Source organism: Felis catus, chromosome B2 (genome assembly GCF_018350175.1).
Source record: "Felis catus isolate Fca126 chromosome B2, F.catus_Fca126_mat1.0, whole genome shotgun sequence".
In the NCBI taxonomy this organism is placed as follows: Eukaryota; Metazoa; Chordata; class Mammalia; order Carnivora; family Felidae; genus Felis; species Felis catus.
In genome coordinates, this window is record NC_058372.1 from 87,013,263 (window position 1) to 87,034,208 (window position 20,946).

At 38.9% G+C, this 20,946-nt stretch overlaps 1 protein-coding gene and 1 pseudogene across 19 annotated transcripts in view; one reads left to right on the forward strand and one right to left on the reverse strand.

Moving 5' to 3' along the window:
- Positions 1-20,946, forward strand: part of KLHL32 (kelch like family member 32) — a 244,345-nt gene that overhangs the window by 158,215 nt on the left and 65,184 nt on the right. The window contains exon 7 of one of the 19 annotated variants that reach the window (XM_019830993.3): positions 13,014-17,468. The exons of the other annotated variants lie outside the window; for them this stretch is intronic. Within the exon in view, the coding sequence (XP_019686552.1) occupies positions 13,014-13,148 (135 nt within the window). The 3' untranslated portion in view covers positions 13,149-17,468. Of the gene's footprint in view, positions 1-13,013; positions 17,469-20,946 lie in introns of those variants that run through there. 19 annotated transcript variants of the gene reach the window in all.
- Positions 14,923-15,015, reverse strand: LOC111560737 (annotated as a pseudogene).

Genomic DNA, 20,946 nt, shown 5'->3' on the forward strand with positions numbered 1-20,946 from the left:
AGGACATATATAAATTCTCTATTTCTTTATTAACCTTGGGTAGCGGGCACCTCCTTTTTGTATTTTGATGAAACAACTCAGTGGTTACATTACTGACATCAAACAGGATTAGAACTTACAAGGACAGTCTCCTTTATCCTGGTCACGTTCCACTTTAGTATGGCAAGAGGGACCAAGTCACCTGGTTTGGGGTTAGGGGTAATCATGTTTACATTTGTCTTTGTGTGTCCCCAGAGGCTGAAGCTATGCCTGTTGTGTTTGCCTTAAACACTGGTCTTTTGCTCTCTATAAATAATAAATAAAAACAATAGTGTACAGTTTTCATGTTAAAATGTATTGAATGGATAAGAACGCATCCTACTACTATTCCTACATGAGGCTGGATTTATTCTAGGAAAATTGGTATACAAAATGAGCTTGGCCTTTTAAAACTGCATTTTTTGTTGTACTTTTGTTGGAAATTTGCTTCCATAAGTCATACTGTTAATAACACATTTACTTTATGTCTCTAGGGACATGAGTCACGTAGTGTTTAGACTAGTCAACAACCTCAGATGCAGTATTTCGTGGTGGTTTTTTTTTTTTGGCAAGCCCCTCCCGGGCTTTTCTCTACACCACAAAACCAGCCACTTACAGTTTGATTTAAAAGGAGTCCCAGAAGGTGAGCCCAAACAAAAAGCAACTGTCCCTTTATGATTAGAAAATAGAAGACACTAGTGATGTACACAGCTTTCATCTTTTACCTCTTATAAAATAAATTGACCCAAATGTACTTCTGGCCAGGGAGAAGCAAGGACTTCAAACATTACTATATGTTAAACAATACTATCATAATGCTTCATATTTGAATGTCATGTCACAGCTCAAGAATGCTTCTGCACATATCATTGCTTTGCTGTCCTGGGGTACAAATGGAAAAACCTGAGGTAACAAGGCTAGAAGTCAAATTCATGTCTTCTAATTCTTGGACTCTTCCTACCTTGGTCCACAGCTTCTAAATTCATAGTAGGGGTGTCTGACATGAAAAGATGCTCAACATCGCTCCTCATCAGGGAAATACAAATCAAAACCACACTCAGATATCACCTCACGCCAGTCAGAGTGGCCAAAATGAACAAATCAGGAGACTATAGATGCTGGAGAGGATGTGGAGAAACGGGAACCCTCTTGCACTGTTGGTGGGAATGCAAACTGGTGCAGCCGCTCTGGAAAACAGTGTGGAGGTTCCTCAAAAAATTAAAAATAGATCTACCCTATGACCCGGCAATAGCACTGCTAGGAATTTACCCAACGGATACAGGAGTGCTGATGCATAGGGGCACTTGTACCCCAATGTTCATAGCAGCACTTTCAACAACAGCCACATTATGGAAAGAGCCTAAATGTCCATCAACTGATGAATGGATAAAGAAATTGTGGTTTATATACACAATGGAATACTACATGGCAATGAGAAAGAATGAAATATGGCCTTTTGTAGCCACATGGATGGAACTGGAGAGTGTTAGGCTAAGTGAAATAACTCAGAGAGAGAAAGACAGATACCATATGTTTTCACTCTTATGTGGATCCTGAGAAACTTAACAGAAACCCATGGGGTGGGGGGGAGGAAGGAAAGAAAAAAGGTTAGAGAGGGAGGGAGCCAAAACATAAGAGACTCTTAAAAACTGAGAACAAACAGGGTTGATGGGGGGTGGGAGGGAGGGGAGGTGGGTGGTGGGCATTGAGGAGGGCACCTTTTGGGATGAGCACTGGGTGTTGTATGGAAACCAATTTGATGATAGATTTCATATTTAAAAAAAATTTTTTTTAATAAAAAAATAAGTAGGGGCGCCTGGGTAGCTCAGTCAATTAAACGTCTGACTTCAGCTCAGGTCATGATCTCATGGTTCGTGAGTTTGAGCCCCGCGTCGGGCTCTGTGCTGACGGCTCAGAGCCTGGAGCCTGCTTCAGATTCTGTGCCTCCCTCTCTCTCTGACCCTCCTCTGCTCACACTCTGTCTCTGTCTCAAAAATAAATAAACACTAAAAGAAATTAAAAAAAATAAATTCATAAATAGAAGCTCAAATATATTTGGGAGTGAATGACACAGAGGTGCACCAAATTCATCCTGTGATTTTAAAGAAATTTGGAAGGGCTTGAGGATTCCTGTTTTTTGTTGTGCTGCCCACAGACTGCAAGGATAATGGCCAAGCCTACCTGCCTCCATGTCTGTGTCATGTTGTCAATTCTGACTCCGTGCTCTGTGGCATGCACTTCATTCTTTCCTTCATTTATTTCAAATAGTTATTGAGTGCTTACTCTGCCTGACCATGTGCTACTGAGTACTACTTTTGCCTGCTACATCGTGGGTTCTGGGCAGTGGTGGTGGAAGAGACCAACGTGGCCCTGCTTTCATGCACCTTAGAGTCTGATGGGGCGCTTTCCACCTGCTACTCTTTGCCTGCTTCCATGCCTGATTCCCTTCCAGTGGGGAATGACCTGTGCCCACTAGTTTGATGATTTCTTTGCTAATTTGGGGCATGTTGACATGTTCTGGGTACATTGAAAAATGAAATGCTTTTGTTTGGACATTTCAACACAACGTAGTGTCCCTTTGCCTTTTCTTCAGTGCTTTATTCATTGTTAACTAGTATTCATTGTACATACCTGCTAAACCGCTTTGCAAACCTTTGTCAGTCCATGTGGTATAGTCCAAGCTTCAAAGAAATCAGACTGTGGGTGGTAATTTAATCAGAAAATTCTGTGAATAAGATTATCATTTTTAATGCTTGGACCTTGGCTACTAGAAATGGAATAAGATGCTGTGGCCTGAAAACTTTTATCCGAAAACAAAACTGCAGTATTTCATTATATTTACACCCGTCCTCAATTCAGTTTCTTACATGCATGTCATTACTATTTTTTTTTCAGATAGGTACTTTCTGGGCATTTTCATGGTATCTCGTTTTATTTTTTCACTTCTCATTCCTTAACCTCACTAAATGTGTACCGTTTCTCGATTTGCTTCCCGAAACATCTGGCATTCCTTCCCAGCCACATATAGTGTTTTCCACAAATATAATGAGGATGTCTCCACTTCCCTCTCATAGGTGTTAGTGAGGAGAACAAACTGTGGCTCCTTCGCATCCCAAATAGTGCTGTGCCCGGTGGACGTTTTATCCTCTGAGGGCCCCCAGCTGAACACTGAGTAACGCTGCTATTTCAGGGGTTGGTGCTCGAAGCTGCCAGAGTGTGTATTTAGTCATTCATCCTGATGTATGTGCAGCTAATTCCTCTGTGAGGATGCATCCCAGAGGAGCTTGACTGGTGGCCTTGCTCTTGTTTGTCTGGGCCGTGTGCCTTTGCAAGATGCACGACACATTCATTTCAGAGGGACTTTGCTTCAGCTAATCCTCGGCACTAGAGCTGTGCGTTGTCGAGTAGCTGTGAGGGGCAGTGATTATCAGAAATTACAGGAGACCTAACTTGTATTCGTGTGTCGCTGTTCCCATGAGTTAATCGTTTTTTTCCTCTTTTTTTTTTTTTTAAATGAGCACAACAGAACAACAAGGTGATTTATGAGATATGACATATTTATGTTCCCTGCGTCTAATTTTCACTGTGATTCATGTTGTTTCCAGACGGATACTTTGTTGTTGCTGCTGTGAGAAGGAAAAAGATGGCTGGAGAATATTACTTATGCATTGGTGGCCTGCAGTAATGTTGCTGCTACCTGGGTTATCAGGGATTTAAAAATAAAATCCAACTATAAACTATATATGAGGTAGAAACCCTGAGGCTAGGCCCAGAAGTTCATCAACAATAATAGCAACAATAATAACTCTTTACAATCCTGGAGAGCTTTACATTTTAAAATGGCTTTTATGTACATAATCTCATTTGAGTCTCTCGTCAGCCTGTTAAGGTTGACAAGGCAAATATGACCCAAATTTTAACAAGGGAGGAAACAGAAGCTCACAGAGGGTAAGTGATTGACTCGCTTCACGGTATAGGTTCAACATAGGTTCGACTCATTGTATTCTCTCAAAATATACCAAATCTGTAACAAAACAGAAACTCAAAGTACATGATATGTCTTCTCCTAAGCCAAAGAGATTATATTAGTCTATAATGATCAATCCAGCAGTATACATTTCCTAAGAAATTACCAATTTTCATTTTCACCTGTTGTATGGCTTTGTGGGAAGTTGCAAAAATGACTCCCATAGAAGCGGGGCAGGAAAGTGTTGCTGAGGGCCTTTCTTTATCAGAGCCTGGAAAATTGGGGCTCTAGATGGTTTGTTTGATGAAAAATGAATAGAGCATTCTGACAGAGGTAGGGAACCACCTTGCAGTCCTTCATTCCTTCAAGCACGGGCGATGACATTTAAAGCATAAAGAGAAGGCCCATAAGGGAGGATCAGTTTGAAACCCAGTCAAGGAAGGCACCTGGGTGGCTCAGTCACTTGAAAATCTGACTCTTGATTTGGGCTCAGGTCATGATCTCAGAGTTGTGAGATTGAGCCCTGCATCAGGCTCTGTACTGAGCGTGGAGCCTGCTTGGGATTCTCTCTCTCCATCTCTCTCTGCCCCTCCCCCAGTCATGCTCTCTCTGTCTCTCTCAAAATGAATAAATAAGCTTAAAATAAACTCCAATCCAGGGAATTAAATCACTTTGAAAGAGAACCTGGAGCACCACTGTATTTGCTGCAGCTACATAGACTGTGTGGTGGGAAATCTGCAGGCTGTTAGAGATTGGATAGAATGAACGAAGTGATGAATCATTATATCTTTATTTTATACACAACATATTGAAGATTTAGAAATTTACGTAGCAGAAATTGACAGTGATGGCCTAAATATGGGGTTTGAGAGAAAAGAAGAAAAAAATAATTTATTGGAATTGATAAATGCTACTCTCTTTCCAGAAGACATGAGTCTGCGGCTCATATCCTGCATCCCAGACTATTTCTACGGGAATCCTTATTGGGCCAGTTGAGTGTCCAATGGAGTGGCCCTGGAGGCCATAGAGATTTCCTGTTCTGGGCATTCTAGGGGACAGGATCTAAAGTTAGCCATTATTTACATTCAAAAGAGATACAGAGGATCAGAATTGTTTACATTCAAAAGAGATACAGAGGATCAGAATTATTTACATTCAAAAGAGATACAAAGCTTTGATGTTCATTGTTAAATACTGACATCATTACCCACTGCTTCTCCTGCTCCTGCCTCCAGAACTTTTGCTTCAAGTAAAAATAAAGAACACCTCAGCGTGTCACATCTGGAGGAGAACGGTGGCCATTCTAGAGTATCATAATCGTCGGCAGCATTCACAGATAAAGTTAGTTCTTAGACTTCTTTTGTGCCCACAATAATAGACTAATGCGTTCTCTGGATTGAGGTTCTAATCCTTTGACCACTTCTTCATTACCTGGGGTGGCAAGCCCCAAGTTATTGGGGGAATGCAAGCCGGCTTCGATATCCTGGTAGATAAAACATAACCAGAAGAAAAATCCTCTTAGGAAAAAAGAAATCCTTGATAAATTCTAGAGATAGATATAAAAAAAAATTCTTGACATTGCTTCCCTCTGTCTATAGGGAGTATTACAAGTCAGTGTCGATAAGTGACACAGATATTACTGGTGCTTCAAGAACAGAAGCCAAAAAGAGCCCTGTAAGGGCTGGAGGTTGAGTGAATGTATCTTCTTTGTGTGTGTTCTTGTTGATGAGAAATGCCCACATGCCTCCTCTGACCACACAAGGAAATCAGGTAATTGAAGGAGTGATGGATGATGCTCTGAAGTTTAAACGTTTTAGAAGGACCTATCTTATTAACACTTTAAAACAAGTGAGCATAATATCATTAATTTTGATTAATTCATTTGCTCTTAATATAGCTTTTAATTTGTAATTCTATGTGAATTACAATGTAATTTGGCATTAATTATACTAAATTGACTATAAGTCAGCCAATCACAATGGGAAATTACTCACAGCTGAAAGTAAAACTAAAACTCTCCATCCAGAAAGGATGGCACCTCGTTAAGAGGCAAATACACTGTAGGCATCCCTCTCTGGCTGTGAGAATGACATGGGACCTGCCGAGGACTGTGAGAGATTTCTTAAGTCTGCCTACTTCTGGGAGTATGTACTCTTTTGAGTGAAGCCCAATATAAAGGGTAAATAATACACAAAGGAGTTGATTTATCAGGTTTGCCACGTCCCCTAAAGAATCTTTCTGCCTTTCTCATTTCATGCAAGACTTAGGCCCTGGAGAGGGACTGTGTGGGTGCATTAGAATGATCAATTCCACACTTCTTGGGTTGTGGGGGTTAGAACAGACACTCACCCAGGTCGGCTTGCTTTTTAGTTTCGATGTTTTGTGAACAAGCTAGGAAATCCTGTTTCAAATCCATGCGAGTTCAGTGTCCCGAAGTCACTCTTCGTTGGCCAGTACAAGACTGCCTTCTAAGCAGAGGAAGTCATGCCTTAAAAAGCCAGTACCACTCTGGGAGAAGAACTAATCCCTCAGGAGATGACGGAGTGTTTGTCCTTGGTAAAGCTTGCTGCAGGTGCCTGTGCACAGGAAGTAAAGTGACCGCTGCAGAGTATGAGCACCTAAGAAAGTGGTAGGAGAGCAAGGATGGATTTGGAAAATACTTGTGATTAAACCCTTTGCCAGATATCTTACTTTGAGAATTGTCTCCTAAATAAAAACAAAACAAACTCTAAGGGGCATCTGGGTGGTTCAGTTAGTTAAATATCCCAACTCTTGATCTTAGCTCAGGTCTTGATCTCAGGGTTGAGTTCAAGCTCCATGTTGGGCTCCATTCTGGGCTCCATGCTAGGTGTGGAGCTCATTTAAAAAAAAAAAAAAGAAAGAAACAGAAACAGAAACTTTGAGGTGTTACAGAAAGTCATATGATAGCAATATCCTGCTTGGAGTGTATTTCATATAAGTAGGACCATGGGAATTTTGTACATTATGGGTACATTTGTGGTGACCCATAAAAGATGCGTAGATATGAGCAAACACATTTTGCTAAATATTGCATAGAAAATTTCAGGCTATGTTTAATAACTTTTCTTTTTACTTTGTTAAATAACTATGTCATCATTCCAACTCACAGTCTAACAAATGAAGTGGCCTAAGTTTTATGTAAAGATTTTGAGTTGAGGGGCACCTGGATGGCTCAGCTGATTAAATATCTGACTTCAGCTCAGGTCATGATCTTGCAGTTTGGTTCGTGAGTTCAAACCCCGTGTCGGGCTCTGTGCTGACAGCTCAGAGCCTGCTTCAGATTCTGTGTCTCCCTCTGTATCTGCCCCTCCCCAACTCACGCTCTGTCTCTGAAATATAATAAATCTAAAAAAAAGTTTTTTAAACATTTGAGTTGAAAGGTTAAAAACTACCCTGAATCTTGATCCAGAAGCCACCCTGTCCCCTGTCTCTTATACACATGAAGGTGGGGTTCATGCCCTGCACACACTTGCAGGCAGACACACACTTGGAAATTAGATGCATGTTAGTCTTTGTAGCTGGAAGACCTTCCTTTGTGTTGCAGTACTACTATCTTGAATCATAATCCTCTCATAATTGGCTAGTTGGTCTCAAGATTCAAGAAGGAAATAGAAGTTAGATGCTTACTTTTGCCATTCCAAGTGTGCATTCCATTCATCACTAAATTTTTCAAGGATGTTAATGTCTGTAGTTTGTTAACAAAAACGGCTATATAAATGCAGTTTTATATTGTTTCAGTTTTCCCCAAATCCCTGTTGTGCCAGGTTTTAGCCTAGCCTGTCACAGAATTTCTTATTCCTTTTTCCCCCAAATTGTCTTTTTGATATCAGCATGGGGTTGGTGTGTTCAGTCCCTTACCTACTCTTGTGGTTCCCAGTGTATCTTCATGTTCTTGACCCAAAACAACCCCTCCTTGATCCATATCCTCTGATGGATTAGTTCTTTTGAGCCCTTAATATGGTGTTCTTCAAGGAAGGACAGTAAGGGTTTTGGACAGAAGGAACTAGTACCCAAGAGCAGTGGGTGGAGAGAAAACATTTACAGGGTATTTCTGCCCTCGGTTTTATCTTCTCATCATTTAGAATGCCAGTGGAATAAATGGGTCTGTTAATCAAACAGCGCTGAGAGGTTAGGTCATTGGAAGCTTTTTAGTCATTTTGTGCTTTTCAAGAGTGAATTTGTTAGAATTATGCTGAATACCCACTTAAAGCCTCAGCTGATAACCCTACCTGTGTTTTATAACTCTGCACTGTCAGAACTCATAATAAGTCAAACATTCTTTCAGTGGTGCTCATAAGGGAGGAAAAAAACCCCCACAAATTTAAGAGTAATTTCAGATTGTAAATGAAAAGGAGAGGCACGACTGTTCATTTGCACCAATCATGCCTTCCTTTCATCTGCTCTGATTAGGCCTGGTGCGGTTTCATCAGACCCCTCCATCACCGAGCTGTCACTCCAGCCGTCTGTTGATTGAAAACAATCAAGGCTCTGATGGCACAATTATTCTGACCCTTTAACTAGAGGCTGCTGTGATAATGAAAGGTTGATTATGATAGTTTGTGCCTCTTTCAGTTTGCCAAGAAGGTTAATTTGGGCATCAGACGGATGTTTAATGGGCGCTTGCTGGCTACACTGAGGTAAATGAGAACGTGCAGTCCTGGATATTGCACGGATATAGTTTGGCTGTCAATCATTGTCATTTGGAGTTTGTGCCTCACACTCTGGAAATCACATTTTATTTTTTCCTTGGGATTTAATTTATTCTGTGCCCTGAGGAAGTTCTTTCACTCGGTGACCTTCACAGCAGCTTTCTCTGCCTTTTTTTTTTCTTTTTTCAAATGGAGCTCAAAGGCAAAACACATCTAGAAGAGCATTTTTCTTTCATTCTCACTTAAAAATGGGAACTTTAAAAATCCATCCTTATCACTGCCTTCCAATAGAGCAAATGTTTCCATTCCGATTGTGCGGTGGGGAAGTATGAACGACAGGGATACTTCAGCCAGTTTGCTAATGCAGCAGGCAGCTCACAGGGTATTTCCACGCCGTTTCCTACACTAACCAGCAAACTCGCAAACATCGTCAGTTCAGAAGGGGCACGTGCATGGAAGTGAAGATTCCATTCTCCTGACATTTCCCTCCCTCGCGTGTCTCACCACAATTTGTTGAATTCCTGTTTCCAAGTGCAGCATCTTACTCCCTTTCCCTCCTTCTTGGGGAGGTGGAAGCAGGGAGACAGAAATTTGTCTCTAGTAGTAAGAAGGTTATTAGAAGTTGCAGATACCAATTTGTATCAATTCAGCGCCTTATCTTGCTATTTCAAGCATAGCGTAAAAAAAAAAAAAAAGAGGCAGACACCTAATAATGCTGGTGTTTACAGTATGTGGCTCACTACAATCTTCTTTGATGCATACCTTTTAAAAAGAAGAATAAAAGAAAAGAAAGAGTAAAGAAAAATTATTTCTTTATTTCTGTCTCCCAGCTGTGCATAGTGGTCTCCTGGACTAGACACCTGAGAGGGAGCCTCATTGTTCTGCTTCTTCATTTATGTTGTCTTCAGTTTCATTTCCCCCAGTGAATGTTCAGCAGTGTATTTCTGCCTAGCCTTGGACATTTTTCTCATATGTCAAGTCAACTGGAAAACAATTAAGTCTATAGTGTTAAGGTGACAGCATCATAATGATTATAATTTTACTTCAAGTATTCTGTTTTCACATTATTTATTTCGTTTTTTTTTAAAGTAAGCTATTCATTTTTGAATATAAAGAGAGCCATTACGTGATAATTCAATCTCACCTGAAGAGGCTCCAAAAATAAATTAAGTCATTGAATTCAGTTATTGTCTTAATGCAGCCCTTATTTAAGCAATAGTGCTATTTAAAATGTTTATTTAAAAAGAATAGGATTGAGGGTATACACACACACACACAGATACATATGGTCTCACCAGATACTTCGCCACACTAGACCACAAGTGATTAGTTCCGTTTAGCTCTATGGACAGCGTGGATAAAATAGCCCTCAGGGCTGCTTAGGAAAATTATCAATGAGTTATGCCTTGTTTTGTTTATGTAATGGGGAGTTAAAAGGTAATTGCGGGGGGAATTTCAAATCAATGAGTTTTTGGTATTTAAAAAAGTCTTAATTTTGTTATTAATTTATGGCATCTGTGACAATGAGTGATTTTATTTTATAGATTCACTGTGTTCACAAACTCATGGGACTTAAGCAAAGACTGTTTCTTCTTAAAGGAAGTATAGCTCATTATTTCAGGTTGTTTTGGTTCAAGCCTGACTGGGTTCCTATATTCCCTGATCTGTTGTACCCTTTATACCTAATCGTGGAAAACCAATGTCCCAAACAGACTGCTTTTCCTGTGTCTTCCTATACCCTCCAGCACATGCCCACTGCTGTGCTCTCACATTGGCTCTGTTCACCAACACTGTATCCCCCCAGCCGTGATGTCCCCTAATAAGGTCTTGCAGAGTGCCTCCTGGCCTGGGCAGCATGTCTTCTGCTTCCCGGGCTGGGCATTGGATGCATTTTCTCTTTCCTCTTCAATTCTTCCAACTTCGCCTTCAAAGTTCCCATTGCTCTTCACACATCTGGTTCCTTGACCTTATAAGGATGTGTCAGAACTGTGATTTCCCCAGTTTGCCGTCTCTCCATTCCCACTGCTTCTCGTTCAGCAAACACTTACAGGTTTCATGCAGGGTGCCAGGCACTGGGGCTGAAACAGATCTTTCAGTGTAGCCTCTGGCACGGCTACTACTGAATACTCATTCCTTCATCCATTGCAGCCCACTCTTCTGCACGAGTCTTCTGAGATTGTCAAGGCCCTGGGTCTCCTGCATTGCGCTTATTTTTCCACATATCCATCTTCCCTACATGGCTGTTATGGATTGGTTCTCTAAGCTACTTCCCGCAGCCAAAGAATGTATGATAATTGTGCTGAAGAATGTATCTTCTTTGACAAAAGTATTACTTGTGTATTATACTCAGAGTTGTTGCAAGGTGTGAATAGAGGATTCACTGTTCCCGGGTTATTTATGCTATGATAAAATGAAGTTAGAGACTGCAGTGTGTAAGATTCTAGTATTTACTTTAAAGTTTATTTATTTGGAGAGAGAGAGCGTGCGCACAAAGGGAGGGGGAGAAAGAGAGGGAGAGAGGGAGAATCCCAAGCAGGCTCTGCACCTTCAGCACAGAGCCCAACACGGGGCTCGAGCCCATGAACCGTAAGATTACGACCTGAGCCGAAATCAAGAGTTGGACGCTTAACTGACTGAGCCACCCAGCCACCCCAAGATTCTATTGAAACATCAGTAGCTGAGCTGAAATTCGCGTAGTGGTGTTCAGTGGTGGGCATTACCTTCATGTGTATTCTCTGCAACTCACTGAGAAGGTAGGCTCTGCCTCCCCAGCCCACCAGCTCCATTCCCTTGATAGTAGAGTCTGGCCCCCAACAATGTTTAGTCGTACATTTCATTTAGGGGGCTCCCCCACTTCAATCAATGTGCTCCATAGCTCTAACATAGCGTTTAAAGTGACCATTGAGGATGATTTTCTTTTTATTTGGAGGCTGCTGACATTAGAACCTTAAGTGCAGCTTAGATACTCCCTGGACATCTAAATTCATCATAGTAATGTTTGTTTGAGGGATTTGACTATCTCTGTCTGTATCAGTGACCTGGGGCAGCTGCTTGAGCCTGTGAGGTCCTTTTGGTCATTAAAGGTTTAATTTCAGGCAGAGAGTATGTGTGCCAGTGAACCTGCTATTGGTTCATTATTATTGAATCAGTTCATAAAGAAATATTCCAAGGCTTGATGCTCTCAGGATGCTCCAGGGCATGTTTACAAATTAAACAGCTTTTTTTTTAACCATAAAATTTATATAAGTGTGCCAGCAATATTGAAAACACCCATGAGGGAAATGGTGGCATTAAAAGATGGTTTTTGCATGTGTCTGAAAATCTGCTTACAATAGACAGAATTTGCAGAACTCTAAATTTGCAGGATTTTCCTTCCCCTAATTCCAGTATTCCATGAGTATATTTTATAGGGATAAGTTAAGACATTTGAGGTCAAGAGTAAGCCTTGAGTATTATGGTATTAATAGAGCTTGGAAGTGAATGGCAAATAAGAATGTGTAGTTGTGGACTGATTAGAATCCTCTTTCTCACTAAGTAAGTTCCTGGCACATAATGGACACTCAAAAAGAAATTGAGGAATGGATGAATAAAAAATCTAAAAGAAAAGATTCATGGTTACATCATTTGCCTCAGAGCAACAAAACAAGAAGAAAAGTAATCAGCTCAGACAATCAATCATTATTTTAGTTGTCTCAAGCCAGAAAACTTAGCTTATATATGTTTTTCCTTGCCACCCAGTGAACTGAGTTGAGATTTGAGGGGACCTATGGACATGAATTCAAGTATTTTTAATGAGAGACTCAAGCCAAGTGAAGAAAGTGGATATATGCTGAGTATTATGCAAAAACAACCAAGTTTATGTCTATATCTCTCTCGTCATTCATTCATTCACTCATTCATTCCTCTCTGACATGGGATTTAACAAAGCAACAGACCTTAAATTACTGAGTTAGAATTACTGGGTCCATTTCTGTGAAAACAGGCTCATCGTAAGGACTAGTTTATAATCTGCAACAGATTATTTGTCACGCTTTTATTCTTACTTTACGACATGTGAAGTACTTAATACTGTGTTGCAACTTTCTTATGAATTTCTCAGAATTCAGCAATTTCTCAAAATTTATACCAGTATTTCACAGTACTGTGTTTGATAAAAATAGTCTGAATGGGCCGCTTTTATCATGAATTCAAAAGAATAATTGAATTGAGGATTAGCTCCATCTCTCAGTGGCACCTTGCCATCATGTTAATTCTGTATATGGTCTAAATATTGTAGTTTGCCAAGCTCCGTCACAGGCTTTCCCTTTCAGTCCTCTGGAGACACCTGTGATGTAACTAATATCATCCTTGTTTTGCAGATGCTGAAGCTGAGCCTCAGGATGCCAGTGTTTTTCATAAATGCCCAAATAAGTTGCAGAAACAGATCTTTGACATCAAGTCCTGCCTCCTTCTTTACTGTGTCACATTCACCTCTATGGGTGCATACGAATTAGTGATAGAAAAAAGCATCAGACTTTCCTGGCCATTTCAGCGGTCTTTGCCCTGATAATCCATCTTCATTGCATACAGTAGCTGGGAAATACAAAATGCTGTGACCCATGTAAGGTCATTCTAGTCCTATTGCCAATGGGATGTAGCAGGGTTTTATTCTGTTGATCGAGTTGGCATTCTGTCATTTTCCAGTGTTGTTCTAACAATATGAGCTTAATATTTCAGTGAAAACATGCAGTCTCTTTGGTGTTCAGAAGGATGTCATATATAAATACGTAGACACTAAGATTTTACTTATTTTATTATTATCAGTCCAGCTTCAAGTAATATTCTGATGTCATCAAGGATTAGATGAATGAGTATTACTTTTTGGCTCAGAGACCATTATCAGGTCATTGGAAGGCAAGTAGAAGAAGTTATTTCTAATTGTTCCTGTATTTTGCTAACATAGGAGGAGATGAAGGGTGTGTTCCATTTTCCCTGCAGCATTATTGGTGCAGATGATTGTGGTTGTCTTGGTTGTTCTGTGGGATATTTTTCCCATGTGAAAAGCTTATACATAAGTATGGGGATGGTATATTTCAAGACAGTCCTGAGGTAAAAATTTATGTGATTAGTTTGAAGAATGTTTGCCTTGATATATATAGTCTCCTTCTGAGAATTTAAATAAATAGTACCTTGAAGCAGTTGTCTTACAAATTTGAAATGTGTGTTCTTTGGCTGAGATTATTTTGTTTTTACAAGAGATGGTAACTGTTAAGTGAGATGATATGTTCTGAACAAAGTTGTTCCCAAGGAGAAAAAAACCATGATATGACCTGATTGTCTGCATGTGCACATAAACATGCATATATTTCTGGTGAGTATAGAATTATAGACAAAAAAATCACTTTGTTTTTCTGAAAAGAGATTTATAAAAACTATGTGTGCTGTGAAAATCTGGAACATGGTTACTAGACCTAGTGATTAATTTTGGTTGTCTCTACCACCTATAGGAAGTTTGGAGGATTCTAGTTTAAAATACTACTTTTGGTGGATGTGTAGGTGACATATATCCTAGAAGTAGAAGAGACTCTCTCATCAACTCACTTATTTTACAGATGAGAAGCCAAATGACTGGTACAATATTATCCATACTTGTACTGTTCTTTCTATTAAGTTTTCAAAGGTCAGCTCAAACTGGTGGCCAGTTCTCACAGGTGGAAAGGACACAACAGTATACTAACCTCATCTTTTTTCCTGTGTTTATTTTCTCTTCATTTTGATATGCAACCCTTATAAAATCCTTTTGAAATATCCTCTTGTGTTACAAGACTGAACCAAAGGACAACTCAGGCCAATTTTTGTTTTGCCCTCTTAAATACCTGGAAAACCCCTTGGTCTCAAGGGATCTTGCTTTTGATATTCTTTGGCATGTAATTAAATATATGAATATAATACTATATGTAAAGATGATTATCGTGCACAATTTTGTTTTCTCAATTTTTTATTTCAAAATAATTTCAAACTTAAAAGAAAAGTGACAAGAGTAAGGATAGCACAAAGAATACCCATACGATTTGCTGATTTCTTAAACAAATTACCTCATGTGCTTTATCATATATTCTGTCTCTGTCTCTATCTCTCTGTCTCTCTTTATAAATATCTAGATCTCTATAGATACATATCAAGAGAGAAAATACAGGAGGGAAAGAGAGGAAGGGATGGGGGAGAGAAAGAGAGGGTTTTTTCTGAGCCATTGGAGAGTAAGCTGTATACATTATATATATATTTTTTAAATCCTAAAAAAAAACTTGTAACTATTCCTCTTTATGTAAATCCTTAGTAAAAGGCAAAAGATTTATACGACTTGAAGAGAAACCAGACTATCACTAGGCATACGTTTTATCCTGAAGATGAAAATAAAAGCATTTGTTAGTCTCCAACTTCATAAAGTTTTAAATGAACAATGAAAGAATATGTGTTATTATCATATCTGCTAAGCTGAATATTCTTTTAAAAATATGTCAGGTCTTTTCTTCTGACAATATATGAACCTTGGGCCTCATCAGATTTGATTCTATTGAAATATATTTCTTGGAGGAAAAAATCGCCTATGTGTCTTATATAAGTCTATAGTCAGCTATAATGGTTAATGTGCAACCTCCCTTGAAAAATCTGTTTTACAAGCAAAATGTTGACACAGTTTTAATTATAGCACTCGAGTGAGCACTGTTATAATTTTTAATATTCCTCCATGGTAACATTTTCATTGTTCTGGTAGAGGAAAATGCCCTGATCCTGTGTCCCTAGTTTCTGGTGATTTAGGATTTTACGACAATGTTGTCTTTTTGAACAGAAATTTTTCATTTGGTCTCAAAGAAGAGAATATGGCCACAAAATTTGGCACATTATTTATTAACATGAACTTTACTCTCTATGGCAGTCATTACTCTGGTTTAAGATGTCACTATTCAGACTTCACATGAGTCATGTTAATGCGATGAGCTACTATGTAGTTTAACATGGTTAAGCCTCAACACCTGCTCACTCATTCTAGGGGAATCGTCCACACCTATGATCTAAAGAAATTGTATGTAACATTAGGAAGGTATCTTGCTAAAGTTTTATGTTTGTGTTACTAGGATTTAAGGCATTATAAAATAATGTATAAAATGATGTTCTTTAATGTAATGTATAACAGTCATGCACCATCCCTGTGAGGACATGGACTGGAAGATGGAAAGTTTGCTTGATACTCCGTTTAGAGAGGAAAAACTGTCCATGCATTGTCACTTAATGTATTAAAAGATACTTCCATGGCTTGCCACCCCGGTTGGCCAAACGCTCTTTAACATGCCGGCTCTTTTTGGAGGTTTAGGAATGTCATTTGGTTGTTGATTTGCTCTTGTGCCCTTTCTTTGTCCCTTTTTGAATTTGCAGAAGTGTGGAATTGATGCTGCCTCTCGGGCACTGAGGGGAGACTGGTGCCCTGGCTTATCTCAGCAGGATGACAGGACTGGCAAGGATATAGACACTTGTGCCTTCACAGCGTGGGCTCCTGCAAGAGGGAGGGTTTGGTTTGCCCCTTCAGCAAAGCTGTGTACAACAAAGTTTTAAATAGGAGAATAATTACAGGTGCCCCTGGCCAGGGGGGCAGAATAAGGCTGTGGGCAAAAATATCAGTCCTTGCTTACTCAGCTCTGGCTGATAAGTACTGTGATAAGAACATCCTTTTCAGTGAAAATTTGTGAATCAAGACAAAGAAATAGTGCTTTTGAACACAAATAAATAGTGCTTTTGAACAATGTGGCAAGGACTTTATCTTTTGTTAGTGTTAATTAAAAAGATTTGATCTCTCATCTGAAGAGAACTGCCTCTGTAAAGGGCATTTTTTATATGCATTGCAAGACATAAAGGACTTGTATGGAAGATGTGTGTTCTTGGATTTGGGATGACTTTATAATTCATATATATTTCAGGAAATCTCTGAATGTAAGGTTTGTTATTGTTTTGACATTACTTTGGGTTCATTTTGTGTAGTATACATACAGACAAGACATACATATATAAGCAAGAGTTAGACTTCAAAACAGCTGCTGCTTTGAAAGGATTAGGAATTTTAGATTTCAAAACAGCTTCTGGCTGTGTTTGAGTATGAACAATAAAGGAATTTGGATTCCTTTGGATTCCTGAGGATTTATAATATTAGGAATGTGATGTTTGCTCATTGATATGTTCCTGAAATGCATGAGTAAACTGTATGTTTTAATTGAATTAGAGTAAAATTTGTAGAATTTAAGATTATATACCATAGGATTTTACATATATATATATATGATATAAGTATATGATATATATATATGATATATCATATATGCTACTCCATAGAATGGTAATCAGTGGGGATACACTGAGAAAACTAATAGGAAAGGATTGCCTTTTCTATATATTTTTGAGCCAGGTTTAGTTAACAAGAAATGACCTAGAATTAAAATACATATTCCGTAAAAGTAAAACAATAATTCAAGACTCAAAGGATATTAAGGCCTTTTACCTTAAATATTTGTTCTTTAATTACACACTCTTTAAAGCATTAAAAGAATTTTTAAAAGCATTAAATATGTGCTTTTTATGTTGAAGTAATCCATAAATGAGACTTATTGAAAAATACTGTCCACCTATCTTCAAGCAAAACATACTTAAAAAAATACTTTATTTTTTTAATTTAACTCTAAATATGGAAGTTATCTTTGGTCTTAATTACATTCTATCTTAAAATAATTACTGATGGTTGGTACGCTTAGTGGCTCAGTCAGTTAAGTGTCTGACTCTCAGTTTCGGCTCAGGTCGTGATCTCATGGTTTCGTGGGTTCGAGCCCTGCATTGGGCTCTGTGCTGACAGTGCAGAGCCTGCTTGATAGTCTCTCTCCCTCTCTCTCTACCCCTCTTCCGCTCACACTGTCGCTGTCTCAAAATAAATAAATAAAATAAAACTTTTAAAAAATTTATCAAAAAAATGATTACTGATGGAAAAATAATAATCGGGGCACCTGGGTGGCTCAGTCAGTTGAGCATCTGACTTCAGCTCAGGTTATGATCTCATGGTTCGTGAGTTCAAGTCCCACATTGGGCTCGCTGCTGTCAGTGCAGGGCCTGCTTCAGATCCTCTGCCCCCATCTCTCTGCCCCTCCCCTGCTTGTGCTCTCTCAAAAATAAATAAAAAACACTAAAAAAAAGAGAAAAAGAATGATGATATGATACAATAGAAAAATAGTTGTATAATTTAAAAACTGGGTTTGTTTTTCTTTTAGGGTTTTTTCAGCTTTATTAATTTATTTTTGTAGTTTAAAATTTTTATGTAAATTCCAGTTAGTTAACATACAGTGTAATATTAGTTTCAGGTGTAGAATTTAATGATTCATCACTGACTTACAACACCCAGTGCTCATCGCAACACGTGCCCTCCTTAATGCCCATCACCCAATTCACCCATCTCCCCAACCCACCTCCCCTCCAGCAACCCTTAGTTTGTTGTCTATAGTTAAGAGTCTAAAAAACTGGGGTTTCAGTTCCAGCTTTTCTAATTAGTTGCACGACTTGAGGTAAGAGAGATAACTTGTCTAGATTTGATTTCTGTTTGTAAAGTTGAGAAGCTTGAACCAAATACCAAATGGATTCTAAAGTGTTTTCTTACCCTAATATTTTATTTATTTGAGGGCTTAAAAGACTATGATGTTCATTGCATTGCCAAGAACCTCAAATAGAGGTGGTTGGCACCAATCATGTGAAGGAGTAAAACAAGGGTCTTATATATGTAAGTTTAGTACACTGCATGCTGTTGTGTGACATTTTTAGAGTTCATAAGGACTTTAGAGGAAAGCCATGAAGATGAGATAATAGGAAACCAAAACCTGTGAGAGGTAGATAATTATATAGAGGAATTGATATTATTTGTTCAAGAAGAATATGAGAAATAGCAGAAGAACAGTTGTAAATAATTTTCCCTTCTTAAAAAATATTTTTTAATGTTTATTTACTTGAGAGAAAGAGAAAGAGACAGAGTGTGAGCAGGCGAGGAGCAGAGAGAGGGAGACACAGAATCTGAAGCAGGCTCCAGGCTCTGAGCTGTCAGTGCAGAGCCTGATGTGGGGCTTGAACCCCATGAACCATGCCTGACCTGAGCCGAAGTTGGATGCTCAACTGACTGAGCCTCTCAGGCGCCCTATAAATAATTTTCCCTTTAACAAATATGTATAGCCTACTGTGTGCAGGCATTGTTCTTATCAAGGATCTGAGGATGAGATGTGTTGAAGCTGGAATAAGCTGTAGCAAATGCCCCTTGTGGGAAGAAACAATTCTCCATCAGGGTAAGATGAGCTAGACTGGGTCAGGCAAAATGCTTGGGAGATCTCCCGTAGTCTTTTTTTTTTTTTAATTTTTTTAAATGTTTGCTTATTTTTGAGAGAAAGTCAGAGTAACAGTGGGGGAGGGGCAAAGAGAGAGGGAAACAGAATCTGAAGCAGTCTCCAGGCTCAGAGCCTGACGTGGGGCTCGAACTCACAAACGGTGAGATCATGACCTGAGCCAAAGTCGGACGCTTAACAGACTGAGCCACCCAGGTGCCCCTCCTGTAGTCTTTAGAGATGATACTGTCTTGTGTTTCACATGGTTTAGGAAACATCTTGCATAATGGTACTCTTTGTGTGCCTTCCCAGACAGAATCTTTAATTTTTTTTCCACTCTTGCTGGCTTTGTCTCCAAAAAAAGTGAGAGATAAAGACTTTTGCTAATTGCTCCATTTTTCTCCTAATTAAAATATGCTACAGTTTAGAGTGATGGGGATATCAGTATGCTAGAGTAAGTAAAATAGAATAGGATTTCAGCCTGCCCTGATTTATGCTTTCTCAGTGTAGGGTGATTAAAAACCACCAGTTCCCTTACGTTTTCAAGCATAAGCACCCCAGAATATACTACAAAGCTAACTGTGGTCTTTAGGTTCTGTGATGCTCTGGTGATGAATCAGCCTTCAAATGGGTAATGGAGGCCCCTTAAATGGGCCCCAGGATTTCCTCAACCACCTTACCTTTAATTCAGCGTGACTCTGTGAAGAAGTCATGGTGTAGAAGTGATTTTGAGGTAGTTCATTGTTCTGAAATTTCTTTGCCATTTTTTCATTATTTGGATAAATAAGAGTTATCTATGCTCTCAGTGGTTTTTCTCTTTTACATTTTTACGAAAGTAAAAACAGAGTACAATTACTCTTTTTTTAAAGTGTTCATTTAAATTCCAGTTAGTTAACATACAGGGTAATGTTCGTTTCAGGCGTAGAATGTAGTGATTCACCACTTCCATGCATCTAGAACCCATCACGACAAGTGGCGCTCCTCAGTCCCCATCCTCTAGTCCCCATCCTCACCTCCCCTCTGGTAACCATCAGTTTGTTCTGATAGTTAAGAGTCTGTTTCTTGGTTTGCCTCGCTCCCTCTTTGCTTTTCCCTATGCTCTTTTGTTTCTGAAATTCCACATATGAGTGAAATCATATGGTATTTGTCTCTGTTTTATTTTGCTTAGTACAATATACTCTAGCTCCATCCTTGTTGCACCCTTTAACATTTATTACGGTAAAAGCAGAACTGCAGACTGTTTACGTGACTCACTATATATTGTCAGAATCAGCCTTTGATTTATAGACCTTCTAGAACCGAGGTCTCAAAATATGCTGTCTTACCCATAGTAAGATCTTCGCCATATCTTACCATATAGGAAATGTATTGTTTTACCTTTAATACTAAACTATAAGTGTCCTATATTTTTACTAAAACATCCAACTTAGGCTTCATTTGATTTAAGCCTTCTCAATTTTGAAACAAAAGACTCAATTTACTCTGAAAAGGCACTGATTTACTCTTTCATGAATGGGAATCTGTCTGGAATCTTCTGACTCAGTGTGGTCTATGGACCAGCAGCATATGCATCACCTTTAGATGGTTAGAATATGCAAACTCCCTATTCTCCTCTCTCCAGTTATTGAATCAGAAGCTGCATCTTGACCAGAAACCCCAGTTAATTTGTGTGCATGCTAGGTTTGGAAATCACTGGATTTAAATCTATAAACCACACTAATTCTAGCTGAGATTGCTTTGAGGTTGGTGTCAGAACAGTTAATTGTAAATTCATCTACCTTCGATTTGGAGAAAAGATAAACCCAATAACTATGAATGATTTGCGTAATCTGAAAATATTTAGAATGATAAAATTGCACAAGTTATATGAAGTCTGTGAGAAATTAGAAATATTGGCAAGAAATAAGATAAAAAT